Here is a 14,208-nt window from a genome sequence, read left to right on the forward strand (position 1 = left end):
GAGGTTCCAGCGCAGACGACCCAACAGCCCGGGCCGCTGGCAGTGGACCAGTCAGAGAGGAGGCGAGATGGTCATTTTGGAGGGGAGGGAAGTCCTCAACACTCAAGATGTCATATTTGTTGTCCATCTGAAGCTCACAAGGCGGAGCAGGTAACGGACTGGGTCGCGTCCCCCGCCCTCCCAGCACTGTGGACCAGGGCTGTTGGTTGGGAGTGGAGCTGTTAGCTCGGAGCCTTGGATTGGGGCTAAAAGTGAAAGCTGCCCTCGCACTGCCGCTCAGCCATTTAGGCTTAGCCCCCTGCACCAGCCACGTATCCTCCCGGATGGAATTAAGTGGTGGAATTGAAGACGCTAGCCCAGGTGTCGTTGCGGCAGGCGGTTCGTCGGCGCGGAGCTGGGGAGCTAGGGCCGATCCCTCAGCCGGAGCTGAGCCAGTGAGCCCGGGATTTGTGTCCATGGAACCGGGACCGAGCATCGGGATGGTTGAATCCAGATCCGCGAGTCCGACTGAATCGGGACCAGTAGGACCCAGGCTAACAACAGAATCCAGCCTCATCTCTTCATCCCTGATCCAGTAGAGGTTGGAGATACGCTGCTCCAGCTCCGCGATCTTCTGCGATTTGTGGATGCAGCTGTCACACTCGTGTGGGGAGGTAAGTGGAGCCATGCGGGGGGCAGGCGGGACAATCTGGAAACCAGAAAAGAAACTCCGGCAGCAACAGTGTAGTGCAAAACGGCGGAGCTCGTAGCTCTTTTACTGGTGTTTATGGCTGTGGGCCGCAGTGGAAAACTTACACGCGAGGACTCCAAAGAGGAGTCCGCTGCGTTTTGTTGTCTTAGATCAGAGTGGGTTTAGGTCCGACAAACAGCGAAACTTACCAGCGCGGGCCCATCTCTGGGCCCGTTGAGGTGAAAACGTATCCTGGATAAAACTTTGCCAGGTATCTGCAGATACTCCGGTGTCCAGGAGTGGAACAGAATGTGAGCAACTGTTGGTGCTCTGTTATATTAGTCTCTGGTAAAAACTCTGGATGGTATTTGTGCTCAGTAATTGAGGACGAGCTAAAGCTAAGCATCTGGCAGTGTGAGCAAGAAAAGACGGGAGGAGAGAGAGGAGGGACAGAGGAGAGGTGAGAGGGAGAAGCCATGGCTTCGACTGTGCTTATGCAAACAGATAGAGATAGGTGTATTGAGAAGATACTAAATAATTTGGAGAACGATCACCTTTTAAGAGAAAACAGTCCAGTGGTTCGCTCAGTCAGAGCTCAAGCTCAGGAGCGGCGTGGCTGGCTGGCCGGCTGTGCTGTCGCCTCCTGTGTGACGCGCTGTCACACAGGAGGTTATATGTGTTCTATGTGTTTTTTTCTGGTTTTCAGACATGTTGAGATTTTGCTTAGAGTATCGCCATCTTGTGCTAAGCTACCACAGGACTTTTTAATAACTTTTATTAAAGTATTTAAAATTCTTTGTTCAATTGTGATGACAAATTGCTCCTCTTGAATTCAAAACACTTGAACCAGCAACCTTGACATTCAAAGCTCTTCCTATGATGCAGTGAGCTACCTGGCCGCTCTTCAAACCTTCTGATGGTTCACTGGTCCTTTGGAAGTCTTGGTTTGCATCCTTCCACTCTGTCTCAACCATGACAGGACACTCATTGACCTCAGTTTCAGCCTCATTCAAGGACTTTGAGGAAAAAAATGCCCCAGAAAACAAAGAAGACAAACTGCAAATTTCCCCAATGTGGGATTAATAAATGCTTCTTCTTTGGATTTTGCTTGGAAATCCCAGCAAATTCAAGTTTTGGGTTTTTTTGGACATTAGGGGGAAAAAAAAAAAAATCAACATTCTATGTTGTGTATATTTTCTATGTGTGTATTGTATCAGTGAGTGGAAAGAGTCTCTGTGGTCTGGTGAAAGATGACAGGAAGTGACGGAGCAGGAAGTTGACATTGTCTGTTGAAATCCATTTATTTCCTCATCTATATTTTCAGATGCACTGTGTGTTAATGAACCTTCTTCACGTGACTGATCCAGTCTCACATGCCACTGGCCACAGAGACTGATTCTGTCCCAGCAAAAACACAACACACTGTGTTCAGAGTCTGTTGGGTTTTTTCCAGTTGTTTCAGACATGATGAGATTTCGCTTTCTACCACTCCGTCTCATGCTGAACTGTGATTGGACGGTCGACGTTTAGTGGATTTATTCGGTTCTTTTGACCGAGGAGGCCTGCTGGAGACTGAAGGGAGTAAAAACAACACAAGGAATACATTTGTCAAAAACTTTATTCAGAAAATTCTTCAACCAACCAGGAACAACCAATGAGCTCAGGAGCAACATTAAAAGTGGTGGCACACAACCAGAACCTTTGATCCAAAGTGAAAAGGAGGCTTCATGCTGAGAACCATCTGCTCCGGCCTCCATCTCCAAGTCCTGCTTCTTCCACTGAGGATTCAGCTCCACCAGTGGCTTCTGGGACGTCTCTCCCAGTAACCACAGCAGCTTGTAGGGAGAAGCAGTCCGTCAGCCACCAGGCTCCACTGGGGTCAAAGATCGTGACACGCCCACACACTGTGTGTGCAGCTTGCTGTTTAGCTCCACTGGTTGTAGTTCTGTCAGCCACCACTAGATGGAGCGCTCCTCTTCACTCTCCTCCTCATCCTCCCTCACCTCCAGCTGTCGAGAGAAGAAGAGACAGCAGGAGTCAGGACTCACGGTCCTTGAACGCATCATCACAGAGATGTTGACTATTGATGGAGATGATGGAGTGACTGGTGAGAAGAAGCAGACTCTCAGTCACATGTCAAGTGTGGAACATCAGAAGGTCATGTGACCATGGAGTGTTGGACTGATACTGAGGCCTGATGAAGATGAACTGATCAATAATTGAGGGGTGAACTGAGAGAAGAAGCAGTTTGGCAGCAGATGTTGGATGAATGAGGAGCAGCTGGGCGTCACCATCCTCGTCTCACACTGTGACTGGGAACACTGGACCTCTGCTGTGGGATCAACTGGCTTTGGTGCTGGAACCATCATCCACTGCTTCCAAACCAGTACTGACCTCACACTCTCCAGTTGATGGTCACTGCTGTGGACAAGATCCATCAGTGGCTTCACTGATGATTCCTTCAGCTGATTCCAACCCAGGTCCAGCTCTCTGAGGTGGGAGGGGTTGGACTTCAGAGCTGAGAGCAGCCAATCACAGCTGAGCTCTGGCAAACTGCAGCTCCTCAACCTGAATAGAGAATAAATGATGGAGAGTTTATAATGATGGAGAGTTTTTCCTGGGTGTCATCACTCTGAAAATCAAAGTGAAATGTCGACTTCAGAATCTGACACTACAGAAAATGTCATCTTGAAATTAAATCCTCGGTCCAAAACTAATGTGTGTTGAAATGATGTTTGGTCACATGACCACTGATGACCTTTTCTTTTCTTTTTAATTTAGACACTGAATGAAGTTTTCATATTTCTGGATGTCATTTTGATATGAATCAACCTTCAGTTCAATGTTTATTCAACATGTGTGATGAACTGTGTTTGGTGCTGAAACCATCATGCACTGGTTCCAAACCAGTACTGACCTCAGAGTCTCCAGTTTCCAGTCTGGACTCTGCAGAAAACCACTCAGCACCTTCACTGATGAATCCTGCAGCTGGTTCCCACCCAGGTCCAGGAGTCTGAGGTGGGAGGGGTTGGACTTCAGAGCTGAGAGCAGCCAATCACAGCTGAGCTCTGACAAACTGCAGCAACTCAACCTGAATAGAGAATAAATGATGGAGAGTTTTTCCAGGGTGTCATCACTCTGAAAATCAAAGTGAAATGTCGACTTCAGAATCTGACACTACAGAAACAGAGAGGGAGGGAGAGAGGGTGAGTGAATGAGCGCTGCAATCTGAAATCTGACCACTGGATGGCAGGATTTTACACACTGTGCCTTTAGACCAGTGGTTCTCAAACTTTTCTCTGTCACCCCCCACCTTGGAGGAAGGAAAGTTTTCATGCCCCCCCAGACAAAATCGTGGCAAAATTTTTTTTTTCAAATTGACTGAAACAACATAAAAGATGAACATTCCTCTCACCAGCTTTACGCATTTCTGCTGTGCAAATAATGTTTGACCTTTGACAATTTTTGTGACATTAAAACCAACATTCTTTTTTTATCATTAACATTCATTTCACATTCAGTTAACTCTCTTCATTTATGAAATCATTTATGTTGTTCAAATAAACAACTTTAGCAAATCACTCTTTGTGGCATCAAATCCTGAACATTACTTTTTAAACAAGAATACTTTCACTGTTCTGCTGTGCAAAGATCTTTTCTGGCAAAGCACTTTTGTAATAATAATAATAATAAACTTTTATTTGTACAGCGCTAAATCACAACCAAAGGCGTCTCAAAGCGCTTTATACAATCAGAGAGAACCAACCGGGCCCCCGGAGCAAGCAAGATGCGACAGTGGCTGGGAAAAACTCCCCTGTGGGAAGAAACCTAGGGCAGAACCAGACTCCAGAGGGCGATCATCTGCCTATGAGCAGTTGGGGTGAAGTAGAAAGATAGAGGAGAGACAGAGAAAGAGAGAAAGGAGCAGAGTGAGCCAGGGTGGCAGACAGGACAGAGTGAAAAACAGATACACCAACCAGGCAAAACGGATATAAACACAAAGAATAGGAACTAATTCAAGGCTGCTGTCCATGTGGAGTGTAAGTGTCCATGCTTTGGAAGGCAAGAGCCTAGCTCGATGGACAATCTGCCGATAGGACTAGTCCAGGTCTTAAGCGTGGCGGTGGGATGAAGCGATGACAGCAAGACCCCCAGGACAGCACAATCCAGCTCCTGGCGCAGTGGTCATCACCTGCCGGGGACACAGAGACTGCGGCAGTATCATGCATATCGAGCATACTGTACAAAGCATAATGAGAGCTTGGACAGAGTGGATAGAGTAAAAGATTGGATAGAGTAAAAGATTGATTGGGTGAGGAGAGTGATAAAGGCTCCGCCTGCACAGAGCAACGATCCCTGTAATGGGAGCGAAAGATCTCCCTCCACGGCGTAAGCCTACAGCAGCTTAACTGACAGTGGATGGAGTCTAACTATAAGCTTTAAGAAAAAGGAAAGTCTTAAGTCTACTCCTAAATAAACTAACTGTGTCTGCCCCCCTCACCGAGGCTGGATTGTAAAATCCAATAAAGAAAATGAACTTTTTATCATCAACATTCCCTCTGTTTTCTATCAAGTTATTCTGTTGTGCAAATAACAATTCATTCACTTCACTAATACACTAACAATGGAGTTGAATATGTAGATAAAATAAGAAATGCAGGTATTTGGCAAGAGTAGTGAGAGTGTGTGAGAGTTACTGTATGAGGGCGTTTACCCACAGGCGCTCTAGGTAACATCTCGGTACGGTACGGGTCGGTATTCAGGCATTTCCACGAGCCCCAGCACGGTCCCAGGGGTTACGATTTTGGTACCTGCCTCCTTGGGGTTCGACGCGAGCAGAGCTGACACCGTATGGGTGACGTAGCAACGTGCAGGGCACTGATTGGGTAAAAGTTTTGATGAAAGCCAAAGGCAGTCTCTCATGAAAGACCAAAACCGCCATTTTTTAAATGCCCCGCGTGTGGATTTTTACAGTTTCACGTATTAAAAACTGAAAAGATTATGAAACTTTACCATGGGCGAACGTAGAAATGCAGACATTTCTGTTCTCTGTGGCCGAAGAAAAAGCTCATAGAGAGCTGGATGGACGGAGCGACACGCAATGAAAAGCCTTCCTGGTTTCGCAGCCGGTGGCCGTCGCTGTACAGCGAAACAGTGTCCGGAGAAACAAAAAAATAAAAATGCCGAGCGACTACCGACGCACCAAGGACTACAACAGTCGGAGTGGAACGAACAGAGAAAATGTTGGAGGTTTGTTCAGCCTAATTCGGATGCGATGGAACACCGCCGCGGTGTCCAACGGGAGTGAGACGGGCTCGACTCGGCCCCCTGGTGGACGACGAGAGAATAGTCGGCCACAACGCTATTTGAAAACATGCTTGAGGACTGTAAATGTGTTTTGTAACATCAAGCAACTTTAGTTTGAAGGCTATTTGCAAAGTAGAGCCGTTGAATCGTGTCGATAAACCGCTAGCCACCACCGCTAACTCCGTGCTCTGCTTGTGTTGTGTTTGCTGGCAGCGAAAGTGGCGATTCTGGCTCGCAAGTTTCCTAAGTTTCACTCCCTATAGCGATTTTTAAACGCTGCTCGCTTGTTAACGCTGGTCGAATAAAGTTGTTGCTGTTTTGTGCTTTGTGTGGACTTAAGTTGTGCGGATATTCTTGTCTAATAATAAACGACTGTGAGACTCAGGTGATCGTTTCAGCGTCTACGTTTTCTCTTCTAGGAAAGTGTTTTGATACAAGTCAACAGTATGAAACAAAATCATTCTAAGACCTACGAAAATGTCTCGCACAAAACAAAACAAAACCACGGTTAATACAAAAAGTGAACCCTATGGTTTCCGGGACACGGGAGGCACAAAAAAACCTTTGGTTCGCCTTGCAACCGTGACTCCGCCCACGCTCAGGTACTAGTCAGGCTTATGGAAATACAATTCAACCGAGCTGTCCCGTACCGTGAAAGGCTGGCACTAGCCGCACAGGGCTAGTGGGTAAACGACCTTAGCTGTGAAAGTGGGACACCTTGTGATGCAATGAGTTTAATTTTTACAGACAAAGCAAGGCCATTTTGGTTTACTGCTGAATGCTTCTTGTCTTTCTTGGGGGAAACTCTTTGTTTGTGTGTTTGTGTTGAAGGCCTTAGCTCTCTTTGGGATTCTATCATCTTTAGTTTTAAAATTTATCATCAGTGGAGAAGCGACAGGGTTACAGGCTTTTCTTGCTTCTCTACTCAAGAACTCTGTGAAACGTGCAAAATCTGGATAGCTGCCTGATGTGTCGAGTTCATCTACGACAACTCTACTCCACTTTCTCATAATCCATTCTGGCAGTTTTTTGAGCAATTTGTGGTTTTCCTCACAATCATTAAGGATAGCCAGTCCTTGAACGTGTGGAATTGCTTCAGTGCAGCTTCGGAGGAAATCAGAAAACTCTCGTAGTGCTAGTGGGTCATTTGTGCTGATCTTTGGCCATTTCATGAGCTTATAACGGAAAGCCTTTTATATGATGAACGGATTTCCATACCTGTCCTGTAGAACTTTCCACGCTCCGTTGCATGCGTTCTCTGAATCTCGATAAAAGACAGCTTTGCGCGCCTCTCCGGCAAGATAATTTTTGAGATAAAACATCTTCTCACTCACTGGTAGGGGCTTTTTGTCAATAAGAGTAATGAATGACATCTTCCAATCTGTGAATCTTAAAGGGTCGCCACTGAATGTGGTGGGTTCAGCGACTGGCAAGCGATTCATACTCAATGAACTAGCAATTGCTTGTGCTAGATTGGCAGACTCTTGGTTCAGTGTTCTTGCAGAAGCTGCTTGGCTAGGTTGGAATGATGCGATATCTGGATTTAAAGGAGCTTCTTTTTTCTGTCTTCTGTAGCAAGCAGAACCAATTTGAGTGTCAATTCCTTCATTATGGTCCTCAAAACTTTCATAGGCTCTGACAGGGGCTGCTGCTATAGCAACCTCCTTTTCTGCTTGTAACTGCTGCAGCTTTGCTCTCTCTTGTTCCAACTGTTGTTGCATTTCCACCTCTCTTTGTTTCATTTCTGACAACAGTTTTGCTTCTTTAAGTTTCCATTCACTTTCTAAATTGTGGACATGTGCTTGCTCTGCTTGAATTTCTTCGATGGCCTTGGATTGCTCCATTTTAACAGCGAGCTCTGCCTTTGCATTAACTATGCTGCTGTGAGTACTGCTTGAGCCAGAGTGATTGCTTAATTGCTCTGATGGGCTTGTGGTTTCAGTTTCGGTGTGACCAAAGACAGACCCATATTCCCTTTTGTTTAAAATTTCTCTAACTCTTTCCTTTTCAAGTTGATTATTATATTCTTTATCAATGGTTTCTATGCGGTTGCTTACAAGTTCACAGATTTCCTTTGTTAGTGTACCACAGGCGTCCATTTTGTTCACAATCTCAGGTGTAGTGTCGCTGTTACGTAGAATTGGTTCATATTGCTGTTTTACGGTTTCATGCCTTGTTTCAATATCTTTCTGTAAGTCATTTAGGTCTTCTAAGAAGCACAGGGTTTTTAGTTTTGTCCTTGCCTCCCTTGCTGTAACTTTCCAAGAGTTATAAGCCTTGTGAAATGTTTTTCACGTTTTTTGGGCATTTTCATGATGCATTTCTTGACCTTTCTCTGTTCGTTTTCTCTGACGTGAGCTAGACTCGAGTGGGGTGTCCACAAGATTGTCTATTTTTTCCGTTGGGAGTGACATTTTTCTTGCCTTGCAACTGTTTTAGTTCAACTGTCTACTATGCCTAAATCTTTACTTATAAGGTGTAGCTATCTTCACCACAGAGTAACAATATGTCATGCATTCACAGACCATGAAGATATATAGACCCTTTCATAAACATGAATTATTATTCCATTGACACGTTTGACAAACACCATGAAATATCGTCAATATCAGTTCACTTTTTCAATTTATTTGACCTCAGAATATGTTCAAGACACTTTAGTTGCATTGTGAACTTATGTGGATAAAGTCTCTTTGGCTCCTTCACACTCAATGTCTCTTTCTTTACCTTCTGTAGTTGTACCATTAGTATATTGTCGTTTTAATCTTGCCTGAGCATCATGAGAAGAGCGAAGTCGTCTGGCTTGTAGCAGGTCGGCAGATGAATCTAGAACCGGATGGCGCCAACTTCTCTGCAGGGATCCATTGCAGCTGGGGCTTTCGCTGATCGTCGTCGGGGGAGTTTTCACTGTAGCAGCCCACTTGGAATTACTCGCAAACGCAGAGGGTTTTTACGGGTGTTCTTTTATTCTTCTCCTCCTCCTAATCCTTCACGTTTGACACAGTGAAAACTAATAAATAAACAAAACAACAAAACAAAATACAATGACGTGGTGTCATGCTTCAGCAAACAATACAAATCATATTTACATCTTTTGAATCAATCAACAATTATCCACCATAAACTCAATATTTCACATTAAATACATCAATAAACTTTGCCAACCTCCTTCCGCTTTCCAAGGGTGATAAACTTGAACTCAGTCTGCTAAACCTTTAGCTTCGACACTTCGTGATGATGCTCCTTACATAAGATAACCAACAAAGAAAAACGTAAGGCAAGCCACAGTGACACAAACTTTCACAAGATTAACACATTACGTTAGAAGTAGATTTTACATGTTTTACCGACTCTGAAGTGAGATGGAGCATGTTGCTTTCCGAGGCAGGAGCAAACTTTCTTCGGCAAAAAGGAAATAGGCGGTTTTCAAAATAAAGGCACAAACGAAAAACGGTAACACAACAACACTTTAAAATAAAATCACTGCCATTTACAGTTTTTCCTTATGATGTTGAAAAAGAATAAAACTTTTTATTATTATTTCAATTATGGAATCCAGCGACAGTTCAAGAGGAGAGAACCCACCCCCACCCCCACAAGTTCAGTTAAGCCATTGCACACAAATGGAAGCATGTACAAAAACAAAATATTCTATTCAATATCTTTATCGTACATTTTTGCATTAAAACAAGCTTCATTTTGGTGTGAGAAGTTGTGTGTTTTATCCGTTCCGACAAAGGTCTCGGCTTGAATACGTCGAATGCTTCCGTATTGAAAAAAAGACACTTGGAAGATGTTTTTTTAAGAAATGTCCACTGGCCTTTGAGTAGTAGTGGGATGAGTTCGGAGCAAATTTCATCATTTTTTTGTACTCAGAAGGAGAAGTACTTGGTAAACCACTCCTGTTTCAGCTCCTCTCGCCCCCTCTGCTCCAGATATGGGCCCCTACAAAAACAAATAAACATTTATTTAGAGTGTCTTAATTTGAAATGGTTGCAAACCAAAATGTGAGCCATTGGCCGTTAAATAATTTTTTTTTTTTATAGTGTTTTCTTTGATTCTTTCTAATTCAAAAAAGAACTGCATGTTCTCCGAAAATGTAAACCTTGCAGAAGGGGTGGACCACCTTGCCAACTTGCAATAAAAAAGCATTTTCAGTCAGTCTCAGCATACCCTGACCAATCAGCCTCTTTAACATTTTGCTATAATCAGGTAGCAGCTGCCGCAAGCTGGCCCAGTCCCAGTAGAAGATGGAGGAAAACAGGAATTGACTGTGAGCTGAGCTGCTGCTGAAGAAACTTGGAGAAACTTTTGTGTATACGCGGTGGTTTTTATCATATTAAAAGAAGTCTTGGGATTCACTTTACATTGAGTTATAAAGAAACTGGGAACAAAGATGGGAAATAACAAAAAAACATGCTTGTTGCTTTTGTATTTAAAAGATACAAATTCTCTGCAAAGTCATTACCCTATCGTTATTTCAGTTCTATTTCTTGGAGTGGAGCTATTTGAACTATGCTGTTGTGTAGTTAAATATAAAGATAGATGATATTTCAGAGGGGGATTATTTAGAGTTCCTTCATCTTTTGGGGTAAAAGTTCAGTTTTCAGTACAGACAAAAATAAGCATGGAGAAAATGACATTGGTTATTGTTATTAAAAGTGTAAGCATTCAATAATGACTCCTTGGTTGTAAGCATTAGTGATTACAGTTTGGTTGTGCTGCCGTTGAAAAACAAAAAGAAACTATAGTATCAAGAGAACCAAAAAATGATCCAGGTGCTAATGCAACACCTCTGGTCAGTTCAGTCCAGATGATTCTGCTACAACTTTGTCCTTTTTGCAAAAACTAATTGCAAATGTATTTTTTCATTAAAGGCAAAAAAAAAAAAAAAAGAACTTTTTAATTTAAGTACATTTCAGAGCTTTTACTTTTGTATCTTTACTTAAGTAAAGGAGTTGAATCAGTACTTTTACGTTTACCAGACTATTTTTCTACATACGAATCCATATTTTTGCCATCTATAACTAGGAAGCAGTTGCTTTCAGCTGCTTTTAAAAAACAAACAACGCTCAGAAACACTAGAAACATCCTGTATCAGTACCAGTAGATTAGGCTCTTTTGATCTGTGTTGATGCAACGAGGCTCCTCCTACCTGTTTGAGTGGCTCTGCAGGTCCGTGTGTGGATCCTAGCAGGAAGGCGACACGTAGCGGATGCCCGTCTGTGGCGAGGGGCAGACGGGCAGCGGGGCGGTGGGCGCCGGGGTCGGGGGGATGCAGGAGGTGCGGCACCTGGACGAGCGGAAGATAGAGGGGGAGGAGGGCTGGCCCAGCGATAGGGAGGTGTGCATGTGCGGCAGGGAGGAGGTGGAGTAGTGCGGGGAGGGGTGAACGTGGGAGCTGGACTGGTGGGGGAGGGTCGAGGAGGAGTGCTGATGGAGGGAGGCGGGGGAGGGGGAGGAGGAAGAGGTGGAGGAGGTGTAAACATTCAACCTTTTAGTGCATCAGAAAAAAACACGGTGGATCTGGTTGATTTTGGTCATAATGTACGATGTGCTGGATTTTGTTCTTATATGTGCTGTGCTTTACAGTGAAACGTAAATGTGACGTATCGGCTTCGGCACTATTCAGATCAAATAAAGACCAGACAGGGACAGGAAAAAGAGTTTCGCTGTTGTTTTACACGCAAAACTACCGGGGTTGTCGCGTGAGCTTGCAATCCTGGCGTAAACTGATGGAGATGCCTCGCTCGGAAAATGCGCTTCAAAGTGCGCACGCACTGCAGACGCGCCGGAGATCCTGGGAGATGCTGCTAGCAAAACGTCTGCGTCACACACACACACACACACACACACGCACACCAATTATCCCTAACCTATGCGCTGGAAAACACAAAAATATACAGCAAAACATCTTAACTTAAACACACTTTTATTGATAAAATCAAACATAGGCAGATATAACCTAAACAATTTTAAACCATGAGTTTTCTGTGCAATGATGAGCATAAATGCACATGGGAACATGTTGACCCATTTAATCCTTTCTTTCTTTATCATTGGACTACAAATATATTTCTGAATGAATATGTTTTCCTGTTTTATAGGAAGTGGATCTTTTTGACTTGCTCATTTTAAAAGTAGCTTGCATGTTGAAAAAGTGTGAGCATCCCTGATCTATGCCCTTTTCCAAGTCCCACAATCACTTTCACTGTCATCTGCCTGATTACACCCATGCCATTTTCAGAAAAAAATTGCACAAACAGAATACATTCAAAAAATGTATCATACACATAGTTATCAAGTCAAGTTATTTATTTATTGTCATTGTTGAACAAAGTTAACAACAAAATTTGTTTGGAGCATCCCCATAACCACTGGCATCAGTACCCATAAAAATAATCATAAATAAGTGAGAAAAAAATATATATATAATTTATGTACAGAAATTATTTGGTCATTCATTTTTTGCAATTCATAGTCATTCCCAACAGACATAACAGACACAAAAATTCAATGCATCACACGTGGTTCAGACACAGCTTGCCTGTGATTGTACATTTGGCCAGTAGGTGGTTTCGTGTGCACATGAAGCTTCGAGAAATGAACCGTTTCTCGAACCAGTTGGCTCAAGCGGTTCAATGCCTCATGAGGCTTCACCTCACCATCACTAGTCGTGACACACAGCTTGCTGTTTGGCTCCACTTGTTGTAGTTCTGTCAGCCACCACTAGATGGAGCGCTCCTCTTCACTCTCCTCCTCATCCTCCCTCACCTCCACCTGTAGAGAGAAGAAGAGACAGCAGGAGTCAGGACTCACTGTCCTTGAACGCATCATCACAGAGACGCTGACTGTTGATGAAGATGATGGAGTGACTGGTGAGAAGAAGCAGACTCTCAGTCACATGTCTAGTGTGGAACATGTGAAGGTCATGTGACCATGGAGTGTTGGACTGATACTGAGGCCTGATGAAGATGAACTGATCAATAATTGAGGGGTGAACTGAGAGAAGAAGCAGTTTGGCAGCAGATGTTGGATGAATGAGGAGCAGCTGGACGTCACCATCCTCCTCTCACACTGTGACTGGGAACACTGGACCTCTGCTGTGGGATCAACTGGCTTTGGTGCTGGAACCATCATCCACTGCTTCCAAACCAGTACTGACCTCACACTCTCCAGTTGATAGTCTCTGCTGTGGACAAGATCCATCAGTGGCTTCACTGATGATTCCTTCAGCTGATTCCAACCCAGGTCCAGCTCTCTGAGGTGGGAGGGGTTGGACTTCAGAGCTGAGAGCAGCCAATCACAGCTGAGCTCTGGCAAACTGCAGCTCCTCAACCTGAATAGAGAATAAATGATGGAGAGTTTATAATGATGGAGAGTTTTTCCAGGGTGTCATCACTCTGAAAATCAAAGTGAAATGTCGACTTCAGAATCTGACACTACAGAAAATGTCATCTTGAAATTAAATCCTCGGTCCAAAACTAATGTGTGTTGAAATGATGTTTGGTCACATGACCACTGATGACCTTTTCTTTTCTTTTTAATTTAGACATTGAATGAAGTTTTCATATTTCTGGATGTCATTTTGATATGAATCAACCTTCAGTTCAATGTTTATTCAACATGTGTGATGAACTGTGTTTGGTGCTGAAACCATCATCCACTGGTTCCAAACCAGTACTGACCTCAGAGTCTCCAGTTTACAGTCTGGACTCTGCAGAAAACCACTCAGCTCCTTCACTGATGAATCCTGCAGCTGGTTCCCACCCAGGTCCAGGAGTCTGAGGTGGGAGGGGTTGGACTTCAGAGCTGAGAGCAGCCAATCACAGCTGAGCTCTGACAAACTGCAGCAACTCAACCTGAATAGAGAATAAATGATGGAGAGTTTTTCCAGGGTGTCATCACTCTGAAAATCAAAGTGAAATGTCGACTTCAGAATCTGACACTACAGAAACAGAGAGGGAGGGAGAGAGGGTGAGTGAATGAGCGCTGCAATCTGAAATCTGACCACTGGATGGCAGGATTTTACACACTGTGCCTTTAGACCAGTGGTTCTCAAACTTTTCTCTGTCACCCCCCACCTTGGAGGAAGGAAAGTTTTCATGCCCCCCCCCAGACAAAATCGTGGCAAAATATTATATATTATATATTTTTTTTCAAATTGACTGAAACAACATAAAAGATGAACATTTCTCTCACCAGCTTTACGCATTTCTGCTGTGCAAATA

The 14,208-nt window shown here is 43.9% G+C and overlaps 1 protein-coding gene across 1 annotated transcript in view; it reads right to left on the reverse strand.

Moving 5' to 3' along the window:
- Positions 1–1,952: 1,952 nt before the first annotated feature.
- The window catches only part of LOC142889836 (ribonuclease inhibitor-like), a 140,351-nt gene continuing 128,095 nt past the window's right edge, over positions 1,953–14,208 (reverse strand). The window contains exons 3-5 of the mRNA XM_076028493.1: positions 13,666–13,839; positions 13,143–13,316; positions 1,953–2,679 (exon numbers count right to left, since the gene is read on the reverse strand). Of these exons, the coding sequence (XP_075884608.1) occupies positions 2,670–2,679; positions 13,143–13,316; positions 13,666–13,839 (358 nt within the window). The 3' untranslated portion in view covers positions 1,953–2,669. The remainder of the gene's footprint in view (positions 2,680–13,142; positions 13,317–13,665; positions 13,840–14,208) is intronic.

Source organism: Nelusetta ayraudi, unplaced genomic scaffold (genome assembly GCF_046127955.1).
Source record: "Nelusetta ayraudi isolate G7.1 ecotype Tasmania unplaced genomic scaffold, CSIRO-AGI_Nayr_v1 ptg000024l, whole genome shotgun sequence".
NCBI classification, from domain to species: domain Eukaryota; kingdom Metazoa; phylum Chordata; class Actinopteri; order Tetraodontiformes; family Monacanthidae; genus Nelusetta; species Nelusetta ayraudi.